General features: G+C 57.6%; 1 protein-coding gene across 1 annotated transcript in view; it reads right to left on the reverse strand.

Moving 5' to 3' along the window:
• Positions 1–304: 304 nt before the first annotated feature.
• STS (steroid sulfatase) overlaps positions 305–25,814 on the reverse strand; it is a 65,866-nt gene continuing 40,356 nt past the window's right edge. Inside the window, exons 8-10 of the mRNA XM_036271191.1 lie at positions 20,897–21,056; positions 11,271–11,392; positions 305–869 (exon numbers count right to left, since the gene is read on the reverse strand). Coding sequence (XP_036127084.1) covers positions 493–869; positions 11,271–11,392; positions 20,897–21,056 — 659 coding nt within the window. The 3' untranslated portion in view covers positions 305–492. The remainder of the gene's footprint in view (positions 870–11,270; positions 11,393–20,896; positions 21,057–25,814) is intronic.

Below are 25,814 nucleotides of genomic sequence, written 5' to 3' on the forward strand. Positions count from 1 at the left end.
AATAGTGGGAACGTATCAGCATCGATTAGTGGCAACGCAGAGGGTCCCGTGTTCATGTCGCGTTGCCTAGGTCAGGATTCGCTGATGCTTCTTAAACTGTATTCTCTGTGCCCCGGGGGCGACGGCGGAGTCCCGCCGGCCGTCACGTCGTGGCAAACGACGCCCGGTGCCTTTGCTCACACACGTTGGCCGCGGATGGACAGGTTGGTGTGCACCGGAGGTGGACACGCCCCTTCCTCCGTCGTGCATGTACACGAGCGCACACACGTCCGCCACGGAAGGCGCACGGCTCACAATTGTCCCTCTGCGTGCAGCTAACCCTGACGTCTCCCCGGGGTCACCGTGGGCTCTGGTGGGGCCTTTGGGTGATAAGATTGAGAAAGGGTGCCGGTCCGAGGTGCTGGCCACCCTGGCTGCACAGTGACCCTGCCGACACCGTGGTGCCGAGGGAGGGGGAGCGGACACTGTGCGCCCCTCCTGTCCCCGCCGCGGCTAAGGGCTCCTTCCTCGGTCTGGCTGTTCGCGGGGACACTGGCAAGACAGGCCGGAGGACGAAGCACAGCACATCTGTAGCCAGGGCTTCCAGAGCAGGTTGCGCAGGGACAGCTGGTTGGGCACCTCCTGCACGGTGTGCGCGTGGCGGTCGGCGGCGTCCTGCATGGTGGCCACGATGTCCCAGAAGCGGGGCTCGGTGCTGGGCGTCACGGGGCTCCTCTCCCTGGGGTCTCGGGACAGGTCGAAGAGCAACGGCGGGTGATGGCGGGTGACGAAGTTCCCGTGACAGAAACACACGTGTGTGGGGAAGCAGCCGTTGGCGCCCTCGGGGCTGAAGTTGGGTGTGAAGAAAAAGGCCTTCCAGATGGACGTGCCTGGGTGGACAAGGACAGAGCCGTGTCACGGGGAAAGCGTCATGAGAGCCCCGCCCACCCGCTCATGCAGCGGCATCAGGACGGCCGGGCTTCCGCAGGGGACGCGGCCTTTCGACCACGGGCGCGATCTGGGCGTTTCTTGCACGCCAGGCGCAGGAGAGAAAACCCAGGCCTGCGATCCGGTGCAACCGGCCAGGAACGCAGAGGAAACAGGAACGCACAGCTCCTGCGGTGCACACCGCGCACGCCCTGGCTGCCGCATCGCTGCCTTGGCCCCGCTCACTCCCCCCTCCCTCCGTCTCTCCCCCTCCTGACTGTCCCCACTCTCTGATTTATTAAGCAATGCTTCGGGGGAAGAGGGGAAAATGCCTATTTGTTTCCCCGTAGAACTCAAACAGGATTGTCATTTCAGTGCCGTCAACTCTCCGCTCGGAAATGTCGAGTGGGCACTTGATAAACACACAGTGATTAAGAGGCTACAAGCTCCCGGCTCGGCTCCCAGCGGTACTCCAACGTCCTCGTCCTCAACGTACAGCCTGGGTTTCTGCTCGAAACAAGACGGGAGGAAGAGGTAGGCTCACTGCTAACGCGTACAACCGTGGATGTGCACACACGCACGCACACACGTGCACACACATGCACACACATGCACACCTGCATGCACACAAAGAAACACACGCACATGCATACATACATGCACACGCAAACCTGTGTGCACACACACGGAAATGCACACATACATGCACACCCGTGTGCACACGCCCATGCACACACACATGCACACACACACACATGAAAACACATGCACATGCACACATGGCCATCAGGAGCAATTGGACATGCAGGACCTCATTGAGCATTTCATTTTCTCAGCCATGAGAAAGCCCCAAGGTATCCAATCCACACCCTTGTGAGTCTGGGACTGTGGATGGGGGGCCCGCCCACTGCCCACCACCCGTGGGGAACAGACATGACCTTTGGGGGTGACACAGATGTTCTAACCTGAGATTTGACTACACTTGCAGAACTGTGTATGTTTACTGAAAGTTACTGAATTGGGCCTAACCGGTGTGGCTCAGTGGTTGAGCGTCGACCCTGCACCAAGAGGTCGCCGGTTCGATTCCAGGTCAGGGCACATGCCCAGGGTGTGGGCCCATCCCCAGTGGGGGGCGTGCAGGAGGCAGCCAGTCCATGTTCTCTCTCATCGATGTTTCTGTCTCCCTCTCCCTCTACCCTCTTCTCTCTGTAAAATCAATTAAAAAATATATTAAAAGTTACTGAATCGGAACTATATGGTCTGTATTTTATACCTTAATAAAGGTGTTAAAAATTCCAAATCAGGGGAATTTACTAACCCCAGAGAAGGACGGTTAAATTGTTTAGAAAATACAAGTTCTGTGTTCCGTGAAATCCCCGAATATTAAAATTCCAGAAAGATGTTCCAACCATTACGCAGTGACGGACTCATTTCCTGCATGTTCCCCGAAGTCCTGGCTTCCTGCCGAGCAGACCGCTCACCGAACACCCCGATGCGGGTGTGCACGCCGTGCCCGGGTGTGGAAACGTGGCGGACCACAGCAGAGGACACGCGTGGGCTGACGGCTCAGGGGCGGGGTGGAGTCTCTCCCACGCTGTCCTGTCCGGTTCCCACACACGTGCGCGGCCCCGCCTGCTAGTGCGCCCCACACCTAATTAACTCGCTTATGGCCACGGTGACTTTTATAATTACGGCTACGTAGCCGCCCATTGCCCCCAACACAACATGCATTGAGAGACTCAACTCCAAGCAATTGTCATGAGTGTGTGCACGGTCCCCAGACAGCCACTGGCCTCCCCCACGCGTGGAGCCTGTCTGGGGGTTTGGGGGAGACCTGGCCGGCTTCCAACAAGCACTGCGGATATTTTGCACGTGACTGCACCATGGGAGGCCCCCGGTCTGTGCCGGAGCGGATGGGGAGGCAGGATGGAGCGTCTGCGTCCATTTACGTGTTCAGCATGTGTCTCTCCTTCACACGGAGCCAGCGTGGCTCCCAGGCACAACTCCTGGACGCGGTGACCGTCCCCAGCAGACTTTCAAAGAGAAGCGGGTACCATTAACATTCCTATCGAAGCCTCTCGTCCCCCCCTGCCCCCACCAGGTGGGACTGATGTCCTCCAGGAGCCTCTTCTGCGGCGTCGCGGCAGCCACTTGGACTGTCCCTGGGTCGGGGTCGGCCGGGACACACCGGCACGCAGCTGCACGCGGGGACCCGCTCTGCCCTGGCCGAGGGCACCGCAGCCTGAGGGCGCTCGGGACTGGGCATGCATCACGTCCCGCTGCGTGTACAAGCCCGAGAGAGTCCCGGCTGCCGGAACAAATCCGTTTTAAGAGCTACTCTTTCCCTGTTGCTTTTGCAAGCGGTGCCCACGGATGCCCCCTTATCGAGTTAGCGCCCTGCTGCCTGGAGGGGACCTGGGGGGTGGGCTTCACCGCCAGCCGGAGACCTCAGGCACCCCGGCCCGGGAGGGGCCGGTGCTCGCTCCCTCGAACGTGCACAGAATGAACATCGTTTTCTGAAGAATCGTTGGGAAGCCACACACAGGTGTCGGCCTTTTGCATCTGCTCATTCGGGTTTTTAAAACGCTTTATAAAAAGACACAGTGCGGATTGTCTGTACGAGGGCCTCGGACCACTCGGGACGCGCTCGACAAGAGGAACGGGGCTGTGTTTTATTTTCATAGGGACCCCCAGAGAGGCGTCCTGCGATTCACCCGGAATCCCGGCACCCACGTCTTCAAAGGTGTTATTTCTAAGGAAAAACACCAAACCCCAGTTTTCGGATGAAACTGGACACGCCGCCTAATTCCGATAGACAGATTTAGTCCCAAAACTCTTTGCAGAACTTATTTCGCCCCGGGTTTCTCTCCATCAACAAGAAAACTGATTCCAAACAATGTACTTTTCTCTGCTCTACAAAGCGTGGCTGGCTGTTGGGTGGACACTGCATTTCCCTGCCCGTTGGTGTCCTCGCGGGTCTGGGGCAGTGACCAGCGTCCTGTGCACCGTGGCTCAGTGGCTGGTGTAGTAGAATGTGCTTGAACTCTGCCTGAGCTTTCACTGGCCTTGTACTGAGCTCCAGGGTCTGACAGTTTGGGGTCACGCCCCAGCTCTGCGATTTTCCAGCCGTGACGCTGGGCGTGCTATTACCTGCTCTGTGTTCTCGTCCCCTCGTCGAGGTGAGGACAATGGTACCGACCTCGGCGCACGGCTTAGAGGATGCACAAGCCCTTCCTGCCCCGGGCGTCTCGGATGGGGGCCAGGCGCGCAGGGAGACCCCCGAGCTGTGCCGCGTGCGTTCTCCAGGCCCGAGCGCCCGTTGCCGTGGCTTCTGTTCAGTTCGAACGGCTTCCACACCCTGCTCGGAGTGGACCCCTCAGATTCGCGTTTTTCTGGGGTCCGTGCTGGGAGCATCTCCCACGACAGCGCCCCCTGAGGTGCTTTGTGAATCCATCGAGGACTGTGGTCTTCTCCCTTTGCGAGAGACCCACGCCCCGGGACCCGAGGCTCGCCTCCCGTCACGGTGACCACTGAACGGCCGTCTGGGAATCCACGCCGTGGCCCCCCAGCCCAGGGGCCCTCCTTGCTTTCAGAACACGCCTCCAGCATCACCCTACGAGATCCCTTATCCTCAGGCAGCACCGCACACCGACACCCCAGGTCCTCTCTGAGACCCGAAGATCTGAGGCAGGGGCCCCACCCGGGGCCGCCCCTTCTCACCGGCGTCTTCTACCTCAGTGGCCACGGGACCCAGGGCGCTGTGGGGCGGCCCTCGTCGGGAGCCCCAGGCTCTTCCTCCCTGTTCCCGGGAGCCCGGACCCTGAACCAGCCAGCAGGGCCTCCTGGATCAGACCCCAGCTCCTGAGGCCGGCTCGGCCGGAACTCACGCCGCCGTGGTGTGGAGAAGCCGCAGGTGCAGGCGGCTGCGCCAGGGGCCCCCCAATGCACCCCCCGCGGGTCCCCCCACCCTCGCTGCCCCTGGTGCCAAGTGTCGGAAAACCCAGCACGGCCTTGGTGCGGGCTGGGCTTGCACACCAGGGAGCGGCAGTGTGCAGCCTGGCACAGCGTGGGTACACAACGCGGACCACACTCTTCCCTCCCCTTCTGTGTGTGCTCGGGTCCCCCCCGTCAATGCTTTCTGTGCACGCGATGGTCACTGGCAGGTGCTGGGTAAGTCAACAAATGAATGAGAGGATGGGGTGAGCAGGTGGGGCAGAAGGACAGGAATGGGGGGTCCTCGTGGGCAGACAGGACGCCACGCGCACCCCCTGCCGGTCCTCGGGGCCCAGCAGGACGGGGACACGGCCACATGGTGAGGACAGGAAAGCAGGCTGCTTGGAGGCGCCTGGTCATGGCAGGTGGAGGAACAAGGAGGTCAGAGACCTCGGAGACACCCTCCCCTCGGGGTCCCTTGCCATCGAAGCAGGGCAGGTGTAAGGCGGTAACGTGTGCGCACAGGGCATCTGTGCGTCCGGGCGGAAAGCCATTGGGGGCGCGGGGCACAGCCACGCCCAGGCGGCGGGCCGGGCGGCGGGAAAGCCAAGCTCGTGTCCCCGACGGCCGTGTTCGGAAAGATGACGTGGAGGGTCCTGCTCACGGTCCCCCGAGGGGCGGAGACACCCAGGCGGCGGGTGGAGAGCGTGTCGGTGACGGCAGTCAGAGCGCTGGCTGTCTGCGGGGAAGACGCTCTGACGAACCAAGGGGCCCACGCTGCAGGCAGGCGGTGCTGGGTCCAAACCCAACTTTGCCGCCGGTACCTGACCTCCAGCACCGGTGTCCCCCCGATGATGGGGACCTGCCTTCGGAGACACTGGGCCCTGCTCCCGGCCTGTACCCAGGCACCGAGAGCTCCCGGACACACGGGTCCTATAAAGACTCCACGCCCCTGTCCCTCTAGGCTGGGTGGGCGCAGCTGCCCGCGCGTGGGACACCATCGGGAGTCTGTGCGTCTTCCTCGGCGCATAACAGCCACACACCCTTCCCGGCTTCATTTCCATCCACTCGCCCGCCCTGCTGACCCCAGGCGGACACCATCATCACGGACCGCGAAGAAGACACGGCCGCGCCCTCCAGGGGTCCAGACACCCCTGGGGTCCGCCTCCCTGAGACTCCCGTCCCCGCCGGACTTCGCCCAAGAGGCCAGACACCAACTTCCCTCCGAGGTCAGCGGCTGTTAGTCTCCGTCGCCTGTTCCAGCCACAGCCGTCATCGGAGTCTGTTCCCGGGGCGGACGGGCAGAGACCCAAGGCCAAGTGCCCAGGGGTGACCTCAGACATGGACGGGCTGCGCCGTCCGGAGCTGTCTTCCAAGGACACACACGGCCTCCCCGAGGAGGGGACGTTCCCCAAGGACAGGTTTACGACGGCAAAGGGGGTGATGCCGATGGAGGGAGAGCTGGGGGGGCACGCAGGCGGCGGTGACTGTGACAAGCCGGGGTGAGAACAGAGGGAACACCGACCCGCACCTCGTGTCGAAGTCTACGACCAGAGCCGTGAACCCTGTTGTGGAAACACCAGCACAGCAGCACAAGCAGGGACGTGTACGGAGAAGGGCCGGACGCCTGACGCTCGGCAAGACCAGGGGACCGGTATGCTGAGCTCAGATCGAAACGTGTGCAGCGTTGGGGCACGCGGTGGCTTTTGTGTGTGTGAGTATTCAAGGAAAAAATTCCACGTTGATTATTTTTTGCTCTGTAAGGAGGGAGCCTCGCTTTGGAAAATTAACAGAGCCACGGCCGGCCCTGATTTCATCCACGATCTTCACGCCACGTTCGCGCAGACACGTGAACACCTCCGCAGAGCGTGGATGTCTATTTCCAAAGTGGTCTAATGCGGTTCACAAGGTGAAATGAGGGGTCATATGAAAATGTATGCGAATAAGGCCCTGGCCGGGTAGCGCAGTGGGTGACAGCATCATCTCGATATGCCAAGGTTGCGGGTTCGATCCCTGGGCAGGGCACATACAAGAAACAACCAATGCTGGTGTGGCTCAGTGGTTGAGCGTTGACCCTGCACCAAGAGGTTGCGGGTTTGATTCCCGGTCAGGGCACATGCCCAGGTTGTGGGCCTGATCCCCAGTGAGGAGCGTGCAGAAGGCAGCCACTTGATGTTCTCTCTCTCATCGATGTTTCCATCTCTCTCTCCCTCTCCCTTCCTCTCTCTCTAAAATACATTAAAAAAAAATTAAAAAAGAAAGAGAAACAGCCAATGATGCATCAACCACGAATGCATGAATAACCGGGACAACACATTTCTCTCTCTTCCCTCCTTCCCAAATCAATACAATGCAAAGAAAATATCTGTTAATAGACAAAGTCGGAGCAAACACAATCCAATTGTGAGCTTTTCCCATCGAAGGCAACGGTCGCCGGGTAGTTCAGCCGTCACTCAGAAGCTGACCGCGCCTGATGATGTAACCATCCAGTGCGTACGTATTTGGGGACTTGAGGAAAGCCCCCCAGTGGCACCACAGAGCAGACGTCGTCCCTCCGGAGTCCCTGTCATCTTCCTCTGTGCGCGTGAATCCCCGTTGATCCTGCTCAGGGGCCCAGAGGACAAGTCAGAGGCTGAAAGGGAAAAGCTGGGGATCACAGCACCTGGTTGAGATCCCAAAGGAATAGGAAATCCTAAGGCCGAGATCACCCTTGAACTGGTGTACACGTGTCCGCATGCGCCTCCTTAACTGCTACGGGAGTCATGGGGGGGCCAGAGCTGGTCTTTCTTTTTTAAAAAAACATCGACGTGAGAGAGACACATCGAGTGGCTGCCACCCGCACGACCGACCAGGGCCGGGGACAAACTGCAACCGAAGCACGTGCCCTTAGCGGGAACCGAACCCGGGTCTCTCTGGACCACAGGCCGACGCTCTATCCGCTGAGCCAAACCAGCCAGGGCTGGAGCTGGTCTTTCTTAAGGTCAGCTGCTTGTATTTGAAACCACGCAGTCCCGTCCAGCTTGGCATCCGCCTATTTCATTTCCGACCCTTCAGGCCAAGTTCAGGTCATCCGAGCAGGAAGGACGTCCAAGGAAACCCCACTGAAGTTGCAGACAGGACCAGGGTCCGGCCCGGCCCCGCCCCCTCACGCTGGCCCACCCAGCAGACATCAGCTCACGTGTTCGCATCGTCTCTCTTTTCCCGGGTGCATCTTAGAGGCGAAGTGAGCTCTGTACCTGACTGCACACGTCCAGCGGTCAGCACAGCCGGCCTTTGTCCCGCTCGCCAGGCCGGCGCTGTTCGGATCCGCAACCGCCTTTTCTCCCGTTTTGCAAAGACGGTGACTTTGAAAAAGTTGGGCGTGAACGCTGGTCTTTAGAAAAAATTCTTTCCTGGGCTGCTTTATCTTCCGACGGTTTTAAGCGATTTTTGTTTTGGTTTTTTAATCACAAGAAAAAATATATGTTTCCAACACACTCGATTCGGAGACAGGATTTGGGAGGTTCTGTGGATCCGGCACCAGGACGGCCACATCCGTGGACTTTTGTGGACCAGATGGTTGGCAGACTCCCACATTATTGTGAGCATTTATTTCACCGTATCGGTTTCAGGTGTGCAGCTCTGCAACACATCATCTGTGTATCGTCCTGTGCGTGCACCACCCCAGGTGAAGTCTCCTCTGCTCCTCCGGGTCCGTTTCCACGGGAAGGAAGAGATCCCCTCCTCCGGAATGAGGTCATCGGACCTGCTCAGACCGGTCAATTGTAGAATGACCGTGTGGCGGAGTTATCAGTTAGAGAGGGGACACTGCCCATCGGCGCGAAAAGGGACTCGTGTTGTAAACGGGTCCAAACGAACTCTGGCGACAGGCTTTGGAAAATACCTACATGATGCGCCTGCAGGTGTAATGTTAGGCCCCGAGCTGGCCCTGACGAGCTGCCACTGGGCCTTGGAAACATCTGCAGGCCCCCCGGCTCCCGGTGCCAGGAGGGCTCGCCCCCTCCCAGGCGAGGTGCCAAGTCCGGCTTGGCAGTGTCTGCCGATTGCCGGGGTGCTCGCCCCCCCAGCGTGGCGGACGTCGTGTTGGCACAGGTGTGGGAGCAGCCTGGCGTCCTCAGCACCGGGAGCTGGCGGCACACACCCCTGCCCGTCCGCAAACCCGGGTGCTCGCTGCTTTGCTCACGAAGCACTTGGGGTCCCATGGCAGCCGTCTCCTCCCTGAGAATCACAGACAGCGCCCCGCCCTGCAGCCCGGTGGTTGCTGAGCATCTCCCGGCAGAGAGACCTCAGACCTCAGCACTCACCCAGCCTGCCCTCCTGGACCGGGTTCTCCAGACGCCCGGTCACACCGGCCAGCGCGGGTCCCCCTTCCCTACGCTTCTGCACACTCAGCGCGCGGCATGCACGGCTCACGGCGCGCGGCCGTCTGTCGTGGGAGCAGCGTGGAGAACCCAGCAGCTCCTGTGACACTGCGGTGCCACCACAGGTGGAGTGGAGGCCGGACGTCAACCCCCGCTGCAGAGGACAAGGACCACTTCTGTTCCCTGGCAGACGTCCACCGAGCCCACGCACGCGCACCCACACCGTAGCTGCTCCCTGAACACTGCAGCGGGAATACGGCGTGCGGCTCGCTAAGCGGACCGCCCCGCGGGCCAGCCAAGGCAGCAACCTGGCACCGAGCCCCAGAGGGCACGTGGCCCCGAGACACGATCCATGAAACCGTGGTCTCGTGAGACCCGTGGCTCGGTCGGTACACCACCCCAGCATGTCGTCCACGACGTGTCCTCGGTTGCCGGTTTGAGGCAGAAGACCTGAAGAAGTGGCATTTGGGGAAATGACTGTCGAAAAAGCACAACCGGTCCCAGGCCGGCAGCCTGTCCAAGTGGACTCTCCCCCTTCCACTCGCTCCCGTATCCGTCTTCCTCCCTATTCCCTCCTCCCTCTCCCACACAGTAAGCTTCTCCGGCCCCCGTCTACTGGGCTCCCTCCGGCCTCCCCAGCTGGGGTGAGGCTGCCTCCTTCAACGCAAACCTGCACAGCTACGGGCACGATGTTCCTACTTCCGTAAACACCCGAGCGTCCCAGAAACGCGGTTCCTCCCAGCTTTCCCAGGCTCGGTGTAGACGGCAGTGGGGAGCAGCACGGCCCCCCTTGGCAGACAGCTCCGACCGAAATGTGCCCAGCCATGGAACGGAAGACACGGGATTCCCATGGGCCTTTGCAGCTGTGCACCCAGAGCTGTGACCGGTAAACAGGACATACCCCAAGGCCGCGCCCTCATGGAGGGTAGGAACCCTGCAGCCCAAAGCTGGGGTCCTGGGGTCATTCCCGCGGGGACTGCAAAGGGGGTCATGTTCCACTTGAGAATAACGAGAGGGAGTGATTGCAATAAGCCTTCGATAACTCGCTGGACACGCAGGGCTGGGAGCGAGACGCACCGCAAGCCACCATGAGTTTAAGAACGAGCCGTCGGTCGGGAGGTTACCAGATGTCCAGGCAAAGTGAAGCTCCTAGGAGCCGACCCCCAAACACAAGCGAGGAAAGGGGAGACTAGTTAACCTCTGAGGACTGACTTGACCGTCATCCACCTGTACACCAACCGCTCGGCCACACAGCAGTTGTCTGAGCAGATGCTGGGTTTGCACAGACTCCAGCTCAGTGACCGGGTCATGACCGAGGTTCCCAGCGGCAGCGTCTGAAGAAGGACCTGAGCCCCTCGGTGCACCTGGGACCACGTCCCACCCCACCGCCGGGCTCGTGAGCACGCATCTCAGACACCGGCGTCCGAAACCCACGCCCGCCACTGTCACGGACACAGCGCCGGCCTTGAGGAGACCCCCAGCATCTGAACGTGCTTTCCAAGACCCCCGTCCGGGAAATGCATGTCATCTGTGACGACACACAGAGGCCGGAGTCCTGACCCGCCCCCTTTGAGGTTCGGGAGAGAAAATGGGCGGAGCGTCTCAACGCCATTGAGCGCGGACGTGCAAAGCGACGGGGCTGTAGGGAGCTCCCGGGCAGCAGGCAGGGGGTGCCGTGTTCCCGTCGGTGTTGGGGGACCGATCAGCCCGATCCAGGAAAGAAGGAAAGGACAGCCCTTGGGGGGGACGAAGCTGTAAGCACACGTCAGCCACGCCCGGAGCAGGGCTGGAAGACACAGGGACAAGCAGTGGGGGAGCCTGCAGCTGGAGGAGCGGGAAGGAAGGGACCACCGGGCCCCGCTGAGCACCCGGAGCCTCGTCTCTGGAAGGCGAGTCCCCATGGGCAACAGGTGGTGAATGCCCAGGCCCGCTGACGTCCCCCCCGGACAGCGACGGGGCCCGGCGGAGTCGCGGAGAGAGCAGGAGTCGGAAGCAAAGCGCAGGTGCCCCTGACCGTGTCCCCTCGCGCACGCACGCCCCGCAGAGCCGCAGAGGAACGTGCTGACTCACTGTTCCGTGGGTGCCAGCGCACGGCGTTCAGGTAAAAGTTGCAGTAGTGGAACAGGAACTCGTGATCCGAGCGTTGGCTTTGTCCTTGAAGCAGGGGCATCAGGTCCCGCCCGTCGATGATCCTGGAGGGGGTGTGGAAACAGGGGTGCATGAGTGGCTACGTCGTCCTTGGACAAACCCACCCTGACTCCCGAGCTGTGCTTCCAACAGAGTCAAGCCAGACATAGCCGCCTTGTCATCACCAAGTCACCGATAGGAAAACCACCCACGGGCCTCTCTTGGGTACCACACGCGATGCGGGGAGGTCAGCTACGGCCACGGCTAAACTCACTGAGTCCTGCACCCAGCAGCACGAGCTGAGATCGTTGGTGTTCCCTAAGGATAAGACAGAGAAGCCGACCCCAGCACAAGGAAGGGACTCATCCCAGGTCCCTCCGCTAGCAAGAGCCCCTGGTTTCGAAATCCAGGTGACCGGGCGTCCGTGCTGTTGACAGTTTCTTCGATGCGTTTCCTGAGCCTCACTGGTGTGTTGGCGGACAAACAGCTGTACTGACGAACCCCAGGCCTATTGAAGACAGCACATCCGACAATCTGGGTTACAGAGAGAGACCATATAGGACGGGAAGACTCGGACTGCGCGGACGTCAGTCACAGCAGAATGAGTTCGTCGGTAAAGGATACAGAGCGTGACGTTACGCACCCCGGGGCGGGATGGCTCCCCCGTACAGACGCAGGTGACGCTTGAACACGTGGGCTTGTGCCACGCAGGTCCACTTCCACACGGACCTCCAGTTGGCCCCCACAGTGCGAGCCACCGGATTTCAAACCCGCTTGGTTCATAGGTCAACCGGCGGCAGCTGGGAGCCCATGATGACGAGGACTGACGGAAGCGATGCCCTCGTTGGCATGTGTGCAGGTGCTTGTCACCCCTGACCCCTGGGATGATGGTCGAGGGTCAACTGTACAGAGGGGGGCAAAAGTAGGTTTACAGTCGTACGTCCGTAAAACCCAGTGTATTCCTGTATTGTTATCTACTGATACTGCATTGTTTTCCCCACGGACAACGTGAAGCTACTTCTGTCCTTCCCGGTACAGGTGACGCGCGACATGACATTACTTGGAGCTGAGAGACAAGGGAAAAGCCTGCTATTTTGCGTCGAGTTGAGGCGACATTAAGTGGTCAATAAGGGAGCGGAAGTCACCGGCGCCAGGGGCCATCATCACCCAAACCAGAAGAGAGGTCCTTCGGAAGACTTCGTTTAACTCGAGGATTTTCTTCCTCTGATGATAAGCACCCTGTGCCTACGACCCCCGCGCAGGAGGGATTTGGAAGCTGGAAGTTCCACGTGGCGATATAATGGGGGTACGCATTCTTGAGACACCCCGGATCCCTCGAGCGTGGTGTGGTCTATTCCGGTGTTGCTAAGAGCCACGTTATGTCACCGTAGCCTCATTGCTTTGCCCTGCGTGGCCTCAACCCTCGGTACTAATCACGCCTTCTTCCGTGGACGTCCGTGGGCCGAAGATGTTCCACTATTGACAGTTGAAAATAAGAGCCAAAGATGGACTTGGTCCAGGTCCCCCGCCCGCATCCCGTTCGCCATGAGAGGGACGGAGAGATGAGGTGGCGGGCAGTTCGGTCCAGACACAGCTCTGTCCCCTGAACTACGATTTCCATGCCAGAACGGCAGGACCTGCGCCTGTTCCTTTCAAACTGCCTTCGAGAAACTCAGTCCTTAATGAGACGTGCTCCTGAGGGGGGCGGGGAGAAAGGCGGGGATGATGGGACGTGTGCGGGGACCAGTGTCCGAGCCCGAGAAGCCCAGGGGTAACAATGGACCCCGTGGATGGAGGAGGGCAGAGGGCTCAGACCCCTCCCCCACCAGCTTCCCCCAAGTGCAGAGAGGCCTGGTGTTCCGTGACCGCTGCAGAGTAAGAACGACTCCTTCATCTCACACCGGCTCTGCAACTATTCCTTGCCGCTGCTTTTTCTCGTCATCAGCCAGCATCATGCGATGCGTCATTTCAGAACATGGGGCCTCACGCCTGTCCTCGTGGCTCTCATCAGTAAATCAATGAGCAAGCGTTGGGGAGGGTGTGCCGACAGGGGACCCCTGTGCACTGGTGGGGATGCAGACCGCTGCAGCCACGGGGCAAAGCACTGTGGAGGTATCTCAAACATTTGAACCGGAAATGCCCTATGACCCAGCGATTCCAAAGAAACCCAAAATGCTCATTGGAAAAAATATAAGCAACTCCGCACACATGGCAGCACTATTTACAATAGCCAAGACATAGAAACAACCCAAGTGCCCATCAGCAGAGGGGTGAATAAAAAAGTGTGGTACAGCCCTGGCCGGTTTGGCTCAGCGGTTAGAGCGTCGGCCTGCGGTCTGGAGAGACCCGGGTTCGGTTCCCGCTAAGGGCACGTACTTCGGTTGCAGTTTGTCCCCGGCCCTGGTTGGTCGTGCGGGTGGCAGCCACTCGATGTGTCCCTTCACGTCGATGTTTCTCTCTCTCTCTCCCTTTCTCTCTCTCCCTTCCTCTCTATCTGTACAAAAAAAAAAATGGAAAAATATCCTCGGGTGAGGATAAAAAAAAAAAAAAGTGTGGTACATCTATACAATGGAATAGTACTCACCCATAAAAAAGGACGCAATCTTACCATTTGCAACAACGTGGATGGACCTAGAGGGTATTGTGCTAAGTGAAATGAATCAGTCAGAGAATGACAAATACCATATAATTTCACTTATATGTAGAATATAAAGAACACAAAAAACCAAGTAGAAACAGACTCATAGACACAGAGGGGGTTGCCAGAGGGTAGGAGAGTTGGGGACCTGGGTGGAAAAGGTGGAGGAATTAGGAGTACAGATGGCAGGTACAGAATAGTCACGGGGTGTGAAGCACAGCACAGGGAATATAGTCCATCACATTGTAATAACTGTGTGGTGCCAATGGGCATGGAAATATCGGGGGGTCACTTTGTAAAGGACACAACTGTCTGAGCACCATGCTGATCACCTGAGACTAATACAGAATAATGTTGACTGCCAACTGTACATAAAAAATAAAGTGCAATAAAACACAGGAGATGGCACTGCTTTCTCAGGACGAGTACCAGACAACTGAACTGGCTTCTGATACCATGAAGGGGGATCTCGTGACAAAGAGTAAGACGCCAGGTCTCACGTCATTTTGTTCTTACTTAAAAGCAAAATAGCTAAGATTTTTTTAAATGGAGGGAAGCCAAGTCTATTCCTCAAACTTCTCTTTCTTTTGATGCAGATAGATTCCCACCCCCCTTTTTTTCTGGGGTATATCCTAAACTCACGCACTCTTTCCTGGGCCACAAATAAATCACGCTGCTTTGAAAAGCCACCATGGGACAGTGGTCAAGAAATATGGGGTGTCGGGAAGAGGCTCATTTCTACCATGAAAAATAGGAAGTGACCGTATGGAGCTTTGAAAAGGCGTCTAAGCTCCCAAAACACTGGGGTAGTTTTCACCCCTTAGCCAGCCCCAGGCAACCGCGGTGATACCCAGAGACAGCTCGCTTCTCTTGGCTTGGGAGGCGAGGGGGTGTTTTCTTAACATCCCGATTTGCAGTCTCCTTCAAACCGACACCACGGAGCACCCTCTCCTGAGGGAATGATCAAACCGGCCTTTTCCGTAAACAGGTTCTAGTCTGGATACCAGGTTTGCCTGGATCGCCCTGCCTCCTAATTGGATCAGCTCTTCGTCGCGTCTGCTCGTTTCTGTCAAGGGTGTTCGCTGGAGATTGTTTTTCCTGTGGAAAATGGGGTTCAACCCTGGGGGGGGGTGTGGACTCGTGACAATCACAGCGATATGGACAATGTGTTTGCAAGGAGTGTGGTTTCCAAATTTCAGGCTGGATTCAAGAGCCGTTTTGTAGAACTGAGAGTATGCTTTGGGGACTTTGCTCAGGTCGCCACCACCTCTATGCACGTGCTGTCTCTCTCGGCTCTGAGCCAGGGACCTGTCTACCTGGACTGTCCTTCCCACCTGCCGGGGCCTGGACAACCTGGGAAGGACATGGGCATCACAGAAGCAGGGAAAGCTTTGGGGGTGCACAGAAGAGAAGGTCTGGGGGACTCACACAGAGGTTAGTTTGGGCCACAATATTTGTGTGTTCCCTGGGTGATATTCAAAATGAAGCAAAGGAACACAAAACACTAATTTGAAAAACTAGAAGCACCCCTATTTCGTGAAAGTGCGATTGACAATGGCCAAGACATGAAAGCAACCCAAGCGCCCGGCAGCAGGCACGTGGATCAAAAGTCACGGTAGACAGACACAATGGAATACTACTCAGCCAGAAGAAAGGATGAAATCACACCCTTTGGAACAACATGGATGGTCTAGAGCAGGGGTTCTCAACCTTCCTAAGGCCATGACCCCTTAATACAGCTCCTCACGTTGTCTGTGGGCGCATCTGCACGTGGGCGGACCCGCCTGGAGACGGACAGAGGAGCCGTGTCTCGGTTCCTAAGACCATGGGAAATATGTGTTTTCCGATGGTCTTAGGGGACCCCTGTGAAAGGGTCGTTTGACCCCCAAAGGGGTTGCGACCCACAGGCTGAGAACCACTGGTCTAGAGGGTACTGTGTGAAGTAAGTCAGGCAGAGAAAGACAAATACCGTGTGATTCCACTTACGTGTGCAATCTAACGAATAAACAAACAACAGAAACAGACTCTTAGACACAGAGAACAGACTGATGGTTTCCATAGGGGCGGGGGCTGGGGGGCTGGGGGGCGGGGTAAAAAAGGGAAGGGATTGAGAAGGACAGATGGGCAGGTACAGGAAGGTCATGCTATGTAAAGCACAGGGGATACACGCAATAATGTTGTCATAACTACGGCTGGTGCCAGGTGGGTTCTGGAAATACCACTTTGTAAAGCAACTACATGACTGCGTAACCAGTGCGCTGTACACCTGAAGCTAACCTAAAATAATATTGAAGGTCACCTGGAACTAAAAGAAAAGTGACATTTTTTTTGGTGTAGAAGTACTAGGAAAGGGAGTATTTTAGGAGAAAGAGTGTATCTTTAATTAACGGGACCCCAAGGATCTAGAAGTCAATTTTATGATGAAAAAAAAAAAAAACTGTTTCATTCATCCACATTGAACAGTGACTTCTGAACATAAAGCAAGATCAAGTATGTGCCTGCACAACATAAAGAGTTTCTTTTTTTTCTGCCCAACCGGTGTGGCTCAGTGGTTGAGCATCGACCCTGCACCAAGAGGTTGCGGGTTCGATTCCTGGTCAGGGCACATGCCCAGGTTGTGGGCCCGATCCCCAGTGGGGGGCGTGCAGGAGGCGGCCAGTCCATGTTCTCTCTCATTGATGTTGCTATCTCTCTCTCCCTCTCCCTTCCTCTCTCTAAAATCAATAAAGAAAAAATAAGAGTTTCGCCTTTTACCCTGCAAAGCGGAAGTGACTTCCGCGTAGGGATCTACTGAAGAGGTCGGTGCACATGGCTACACGTCAGCACCATTTAGTGGTACAACTGACTCCCTTCCCTGGTCTTCACGGGACAAAAGCAACATCGAGCATTAAAGTGACGATTTCTTTCCCTCACTCGAAAAAAAAAAATCGAATTTAATTTAAATTATGGAACAGAAAACCTATCTGGTTCTCGAGGGTGTTCGGACGCTGCTTTGCCCCTCCCGGCTGAATGGTCTCCGGCCAGCATTTCGATGTCTTCCCAAAGGTTTCACCAACCCGGTCACCGTTCCCTGCATGGTCACAGACTGGCGGTGAAAACGTTCAATCCGCTAGTGACGATGAGATGCACAGGTTTTTCCTTTCAATGGGTTCGTCTACGTAGGCCTGCTAGGCTTCCTTTGAGTGCGTCCCCGTTGCCTACATTTTAGATCCAAAAAAAGACTGCCCTCCTTTTCTTTCTGGAACCAGCTTACTGGAAGACACGGGGTAAGGATCTTCTGAACACGCCGGGGGTGATGACCACCGAGACTTCTTCAGAGCGGCGGTGTCGCCAAATCACTGACGTGTGCAGAAGGAACACCCCCTGCAGGGAGTCTCAGGGCACACCCCACGGTCGAATGAGACCATCCCTCTCACAGCGGCCGAGACCCTGCAGTTGAACCTCTCTCGTACAGAACCCCCCAAAACTACTCTCTTCACCCAACTCAGCGCCCTGCCTCGAAGGTCTTCTCCTTCCACCGAGCCCTGGCGGTCAGGGAGGTGCCCAGTCGTCACAAGAGGCTTCTGGAAAATTCCAGGTTGTAAGTGAAGATGCAGGGCATTCCGAACAGAGACCCTCTAGTGCCGATGAGCCACAGAGACAATGGTGAGGGCACCTGGTGAAGTGCCCCTCAAACAGCTCAGGTCCAGCCCTCCGAGTGCGTTTGGCCTCCTGACAGATGGAAATGTAACACTGTTCGAGCAAGAAGTCGGGGTCGCTGACCTCCACCCTCTTAGTGGGAGGGCGCAAGGCTGTTTTCCGAAGGGTAGATACCTGTGTATCACATTTGTCGATGGATGTATCTATGAGGATACTGCCCGCAGCTTCTATTGACACGCTGTGCTGAGGTCCCCCACCAGAAGAATACGTTCTCAACCTCAGCTCTGCTGACATTGCAGCCGGACCACGCTCTGCCGTTAGCTACCTTGCCCATCGTACGATGTCTGGCAGCAACCCTGACCTCCATCCACAAGGTGTCAGTGACGCTCTGAGTCAAGACCTGCAGAACTGCCTCCAGGCACTGGTCACTGGCCCCTTGGGGGGGGGGTAGTCACCCCAGGTGGGAATCATTGCTTTGGAAGTGCAGTCTCAGAACGATGTTTTCGGGACCTCCCTGGTCACATGATTAAAATGCAGTAGTACGTCATCATTTTTTTTTTCCACACAAGGGTCTTGGACATAGATTTCTGTTTTCCTATCTGTGCTGCTTCTAGAATGAGAGTAGCATTTTGTAGGTCCTTGGACCTCAACCCAGAGTCAACACCATTGGGTTGACTTAGGCCAACATGCATCATGAGAAGATGCATACACACATGCAGCCATGCACATGCATGCACACACATGCATGCACACGCTCACATGCATGCACATGCTCACATGCATGCACACATACATACACATGTGCAACACTTGGGTGTCGTGAGAGGCGGCCGCCTTCTTCTCTGATGGGGACGGTGGAGAAAAGCTGTGAGCCTCTGTCAGGTTCTTCTGGGTGGGTAGGAGGTAGCAGCCAGTTTCCTGCTTTGCTTGTGAACTTTTATTGCCTTCCTTTCCCCAGAAGGATGGGAAACCACTTCAAGACATCACAAAGCAAAGCATCGCAATGATTTTCCACGTGGTGAGCGTCGAGAGGAGAATGTGCTCCATGCAATTACCTGGGGCGGTGTGCGTGACTGGAGAACGGACACAGATCTACTCCAAGGGTTGGGATGGGGGCCAATGAGCAGACGGCACTGGGCGTTCGATGTCTGGCTTCAGAGAGGACTTTTGATGAGTTACTGCTACCAGCGATTTTGCCTGTCACTAAGGCAGCAGGGACCGTGGAACGAGGGCAGCTCTCACCTGTCCCGTCCGGCCCTCCTGTTCAGGCGATGCTGCGATCCTGGGTGAATAGTACGCACGGGGGAAGAAAGAATAGTGCTTCCTCGTGGACATCTCGGCTCTCAACGTGGGCTGAGAGAAACGGCAGACGATCACGCTCTCTGGGCTCCACTTTGCTCGCTCTGAGGCGTGGAATCCCCGTGGCCACCCAGCAAGGTCGGCGCTGTGACGGACCCACTGTCCAGACGAGGAAGCGAGGCCCAGCCGGTTCAACACCCACCAGCAGGAAAGCGCAGAGAAGAGCTCAAACGGGCAGCCTGTGCTCTGCCCACAGCACCTGCCAGTCTCTGTGGACCCCGAGACCCTTCCAGGAGGTCTGCAAGGTCACAACTCTTTCCACGAAAGTGCCACACGTCCTTTGACTGACGCACACCACCGTTTCTACAGCACACGGTGGACTTTCCGCGTGGCTCCGTGGCTGGTGCTGACGTCACCCGTCTGCTGGTCAATGAAAAGCGTGCTTGGGTGCTCGCGTGTTTTAACATTGCTTTCCAGGTTTAAATGCGACTACGAAAATCATCGACAGAGAGAACCCACAGCTACAAAAGATCTTTGGGTTCCCTGATCATTAAAGTGTGTCCATGGGTCTTGAGACCATAAAGTTGGAGCGTGGCTGACCTGTACAATACTGCCTTTCTTGTGTGTGTGCAGTTACAGGATTGTGTGCATGTATGCATGATTGCCCATGTGTATGTATGTGTGCATGCATGTGAGTATGTGCATGCATGTGTGCATAAATGTGCACGTGGGTGTGCATGATGGCATGTGTGTACACATGACTGTGTGTATATGTGTGCATGTGTGTGGATGATTACATGTGTGTATATGCATGTTTGTGCATACATGTGTGCATGCACGGGTGTGTATGTGCATGGCTGCATGTGTGTATGCGTGGCTGTTTGTATATGCAAGCAGGTGTGTATGTATGCATGGCTGCATGTGTGTATGCATGATTGTTTGTATATGCAAGCAGGTGTGTATATATGTATGGCTGCATGTGTATGCATGATTACACGTGTATATGTGTGTACATGCATGTGTGTATGTGTGCATGGCTGCATGTGTGTACGCATGACTGTATATGCAAGCAGGTGTGTATGTATGTATGGCTGCATATGTGTATGCATGACTGTTTGTATATGCAAGCAGGTGTGTATATATGCATGGCTGCATGTGTATGCATGATTACACGTGTATATGTGTGTGCATGCATGTGTGTATATGTGCATGGCTGCATGTGTGTGTGCATGATTGCGTATGCATATATGCGTGCATGCATGTGTGTGTGTGTGTGTGTGTGGAGGGGAGGCAAGCCTAAGGCAGGAATCTGAGAGCAGCAAATGAAAGTATACGCAAGGCCTAAGCTTGCCAGCCCTGGGAGGGGGCCTGACCTCTGCTGGAGTCAGCTCAGCTCGCTGGCCTGCGTCTCTGTCTCTGGGCCCCTTCCTCCTGCCCCCCGCAGAGCCTGGAACAAGAGCTGCCTCCTGCCTCTGCGACATCCGCCCCACCCGCCACCGAACTCAAGAAAACACTCCATCAGCTTCACTCGGAACTGTTCCGACGGGTAACGGCACTCGACAAGCAACCCTTGGCAGAGTCACAGGAAGTTGCATTTACATTTAAGAGAACGACGCCTCGTTTAGCACTTGCTTGGGGACGTGTGCTGGGAATGGGGGCCCTTCACTGGGAAGCCAGCTGCGCCCCTTGTTGTTGAGCCAAGAGCTGCGGAGGGGCCCCAGCCACCGTGCGGGTGAGACTGGGGGCTCAAGGGCCGCATCCCCGCTGCCCCAGCAGCTGGTGCTGGGCATGGCCGGGGGCTCGGGAACGGCCGGGGGCTCGAGGGGAGTGGCCGTTACCGAGCACCGTCCACTCAGGGCCGCGGTTCTGTCCCTTCCCTGCAGCCGGGTTTTACGAGGGTGGACCCCCCGGCAGCCCCGTCCCTGGAGGTGGACTAGGCGCCCGGCCGGGGGCCACCCGCGGGGAGAGCACCATGCCGGGGGGACTCACGTACCTGTCCTCGGGCAGCGCAGCGCCGGCCAGGCTGAGCAGCGTGGGGAACAGGTCCATGTTGCTGGTGGGCTCGGCGACCTCCAGCCCGGCCTGCAGCACCCCCGGCCAGCGGAGGAGGCCCGGCACCCGGATTCCTCCTTCCCAGTTGTTGCCTTTTCCCCCTGAAAAGCCAGAGGGGCAACGAGAGGTGAGCACAGCCTGCTCAGCGGGGTCCCCCGAGATCTCCCGTCCCCGGCCGGCCAAAACGGGGGGGGGGGGACATCAACGCATCCCACGCTCCCGCCAGCCGACACCGGGCAGCAGTGCCCCGTGACTGCCACCAGGACACTCGGGTCCCTGGGCCACAGAGGGCGCACGTCAGCGGTGCAGGGGCCGCGGTGCCCGCCGCAGTCAGCACAATAATGGCACCCCGGTCATCCATGCCCTGCTCCCCAAAACCAGGGGGGGACATAACCTCAATGGCAAGAGGGGCCACTGTGTCCGAGTGTCTGAGTGGCTCCTGCCACCCCAAGGGGGAGAGTGGCAGGGGGGCACGGGAGAGCAGAGGCTGTCCGCAGACACACGGGGCACAGGCTGCGGGGCGGGGAGCGTGGGGGAGGGGCCGGGCCCAGGAACCCGGCTGCCCCCAGATCTCGGAAAACACAAGAGAACAGGTTCCCCCGGGATCTTCACAAAGAGACCAGCCCCGCGACCCCGGGGTCCGAGCCCAGCGTCTTCGCTTTCGACATCGGAACTGCAGAGGATGAGACAGTAAACGTGCTGCTCGGAGCCCCCCCAAATCTGCGGTGACCTGCGACAGTGACCACGGGGAGGGGGAACAGCAGCTCTGGGGTCCAGACAGCTGGTCACCTGCCTGCGCCTCACATTCCCAGCAGGTTCGGAGTGAGTCACACGGGCATCGTCCCAGGTGCCAAGGGCCGTTCTGGGCAGACAGACAGCAGGGGACACGGCCGTGATGATCACTGCGGGGTGACTGTTCGCTGAGCGAACACGCCGAGTCCACACGCAGGGACTTGAGCACCGCGGAACAGAGCCGCAGACAGCCCGTCTGTCCACCTCTGAGCGGTCATACACGCCGATCAATGCAGCGTACTGTGAACATGGGCAACACTGCACACACACGCACACACACACACACACACACACACACATACACGCGGCACACAGTGCCCCAGCAGCCCACAGGCACACAGGGGGTGCGTCCTGTTTCCAACGCCACACACCTGCTCTGCGGTGGGGACTCTGCTCCGACCAGACGTGCAGGGAAGGGACAGCCCCCCGGCTCAGGTGCAGCCACTTGGCAAACTCGCCCGGCCGTGTGGCTCCGAGGTTGAGCGTCGACCCTGCCCCGAGGGGTCTTCCTTCCTTCCGAACTGGGGGAAATGACCGCTGCCGCTTCTACTAAACATTTACTATTTGATACTTAACTGAAGTCTTTCTTGGTATTTCCGCAAAAATGAAAACCTAAAGACTGTATCTCAGGCTGGACCGTGAGGCCAGCCACGTCCTGACTGGTGCGCCCTGGGCTGGGTGCCCCAGCAAACAGCATGTTCTATGTGCCCTGCGGACACGCGGTCATCTTTCTGCTCAGACGCGTCTCTCTGTTCCCGCACAGCTGGGGCACTGTCATCACAAGCCAGGGTACAGACCGTCCATAAACGAAAGGAGCACCTTCTCACTATCAAACACCCAATGAAAAGAAAAGCTATTTTTTATTTGAAAGAATCAGCCCTGTTGTTCCTTTGTGTCTTTCCACGGCAGTCACCATCCGAGCTCAGACGCTCACAGGGAGGCGGCCAGGAGGACCGGGGGGCTGGGCTCTCGGGGATCCGTACCTGCGATTCACACCTGGAAGAGCCTCCCTCCAGGTGCCACACGCTCAGGTGTGAGCTCTACGCTGTGCACCTGAAATTCTGCACCTGGGTCCCTCCCCTCCGCCTCGGCCTCGTTCTCCTCGGGGCTGCCTGACGACCGATCCCCCCCACAGCTGTCATCCCCGCGGGGCCAGCAGCACGGACAACAACCTCTGGCTCAGTGTGGAATCACCCGAAGCATGCGGTACGCCACCTGCACCTAACCGTGGCCCGTGTATTTAACAAATGAACGCAACAACAGATCATCGATGAAGGGTATGGCTGAGGAGAAACATAATCCCACCTATGAGTGTGCTGATACACTCCTGTTTCCAACCTTTTTTTTTTTTTTTTATCCTCACCTAAGGACATTTTTGCATTTATCCTCAGATAGAACATGAGGGGGGAGAGAGAGAGACAAACATCGACGTGAAGGGACACATTGAGTGGTCACCACCCACACGACCCCAACCGGGGCCGGGGACAAACTGCAACCGAGGTACATGCCCTCAGCGGAAACTGAACCCGGGTCTCTCTGGTCCGCGGGCCGACGCTCCAATCACTGAGCCAAACCGGCCAGGGCTCCAATCTTTTTTCCCCCTCGCCAAACTATTAGGGTTCTTAGTCCCCCTCCTCCGTTCCACCGTAGACCTTGCGTCCTTCAGAGCATCACCGGACCTCAGTTTACCCAGCGACGCCTCCTCCACACTTCCCCCCACTTTGTGGGCAAACCCCTTCAGCCTCCTTCTCGCACGGACCACAGGGGCCACGTGGCTGCCACCTGCTCTGCCTCCAATGCGAGGACCCCAAACCTCCACGCACCCCGCAACCCCCGCCTTCCCAGACGGCTTTCTCAGCAAGGGGCCCGGGCTCGGCGACATGTCGCCCTGCGGTGTGGCCACAGGCTTGGCCACGTAAGACCCGTGCAGCAGGTAATTCTGTCCCAGCATCGTCCAAGAGGGAACATCCAGCCCTCCGATGACCCTCTTCACGGGACATCCCAGTCACTGCAGGCGGTGCTGAGATTTCCGGGGTGCTCACTCACTGTGTCCTGTCCACCAGGTCCCTCCGACCAGCGCAGACCACGTCGACGCACCGTTTCTTCTCGTTTCTGACTTTCATTCACACGTCTCTGGTAGGACACTGACCTCCAGCTAAAACCCCTCCCGGCTCCCCTAAACCTAGGCCCCCCAGGACCCTCCGCTTCTCAGTGGCCTCTGCTTCTCCGCCGTCTCGTGGTTCAAGTTCACTCGGGACAATAACTCCTCCCGTGACAACCCCTCTGTCCCCTCCCTGCCAACACGAATTTCACAGAAGCCTCGGAGAAGGCTCTCACCTTCCACCCCTTCCATCCGTCCGTCTGCCTCGGCCCCTCCGTCTCCTCTGAAAAGCTGCTTGTTAGGATCACGTGTGTGAGAGATCCGACGGCCCCTCAGTCCTCGTGTGGCTGCTTATTGGCTTTCCTTTGCCCTCACCTCGGCCCACCTGCCCCTCCTCCTCCCCCGAGTCTGCTCGTGTTCCCAATCAGTCTCCCCTCTCCGTTCTCAGGTCATCAGGCTGCACCTGGTCAACTCACAGGTCCTCGAGGCTCGGCCCGGCCTCTCCCTTCCTACCAGACAGGACCTCCTACCCCTGGGCACCGCCCACCCACGACGGGCCTGATTCTCAGGGAAGCCTCTCGCCTCCTCACCCCACAAGCCGGGAACACGAGACGCCTTGCCCCGAAACCCAACATCCCATCCCTTGCCCATACCCATGGATTTCCCTTCTCCATCCGCCGTTCCGTCTCAACCTGAACTCAAGTATCCTTTTTCACGGATGTATTCAGTACAAAGGATGCCTTAAACCTGGCGGGCACTGGTCTCGGGCCGGGGATACAGGTGCGAGGAGGAGGAGACATCTCTCCTGCTGGGTCTCCTGGCGCGTGGACCGCGGTAACACGGGCCACCTGAACGCAATTCCAGTCCCCTCACGACTCTGCCCCTTCATCATCTCCACTGTCCTCCACGGGACGCCTACCACAGTCGAACGCGGAGGTGGGGGCATCACCCAAAGCCAGTGACAGCTGAGGTGTGCGCACTGGCAACAAGAACGAACTCGGGGATAATGGTCTACCAGTTCCCTCGTCTTTATCTGTCCTTTAGAAACAGGGACCAAAAAAATAGGGGTGTCATGATGCCCTCACCCCCATAATAGTCAGTCACGATCTTTCAGGGGCCGACGACAGCCTGATCGAATGTCCCCGTGACTAAGAAAGAGAAGGACCTGTTGCAATCTGCAGAAGGGTGGTTTGATCGGCGCCAATCAAATTGGCCATTGATTTCATCGGCGTCAAATTGGCCATTGATTTCATCGGCGGAACAGCTGTGAAGGGAAGGATGGTGGGATCGTGGAAAGAGCGTCCGGGCATCAACCACGAGAGAGCACTCGAGGCCCAGCTGGTGTGGCTCAGTGGTTGAGCATCGACCCTGCACCAAGAGGTCACCGGTTCGATTCCCGGTCAGGGCGCATGTCCAGGTTGTGGGCCTGATCCCCAGTGGGGGGCGTGCAGGAGGCGGCCAGTCCATGTTCCTTCTCATCCATGTTTCTATCTCTCTCTCCGTCTCCCTTCCTCTCTCTCTAACATCAATAAAGAAAAAAACAATTTAAAAAAAAAGAGAGAGAGAGTGCACTTGAGGTCTCAGCTTTAGAGAATCCGGTACTTGGACACTCTGGGCTGCGTTAGTGAACGCGATACTTCGGCATTTAGGAGCCTCTGGCCTGGCCCCCAGCCGGAAGGAAGCTGAGTCTTTCTCGGCGCTGCACGTTGACCACGTCCCACGGCAGACCTGACGTCCACTGAAGTGGACACAGGGGTGATGTCCTGCCTGACAGCCTCGGCGGAGACGACACAGGGCCCACGGGGATGGGGTCTCTAGCACTCAAGCAGAACTGGGACACATTTCCAACATCTCGATACATTTCTTTCAACACAAGCCAACCTCGGAGATGTGGGGTGGGGGGCGGGGGGAGATAAACCAGAGAACTTACATGCAGAACCGATGGACACAGACAGAGTTTGGGGAA

Source organism: Molossus molossus, unplaced genomic scaffold, assembly GCF_014108415.1.
Source record: "Molossus molossus isolate mMolMol1 unplaced genomic scaffold, mMolMol1.p scaffold_m16_p_2, whole genome shotgun sequence".
In the NCBI taxonomy this organism is placed as follows: domain Eukaryota; kingdom Metazoa; phylum Chordata; class Mammalia; order Chiroptera; family Molossidae; genus Molossus; species Molossus molossus.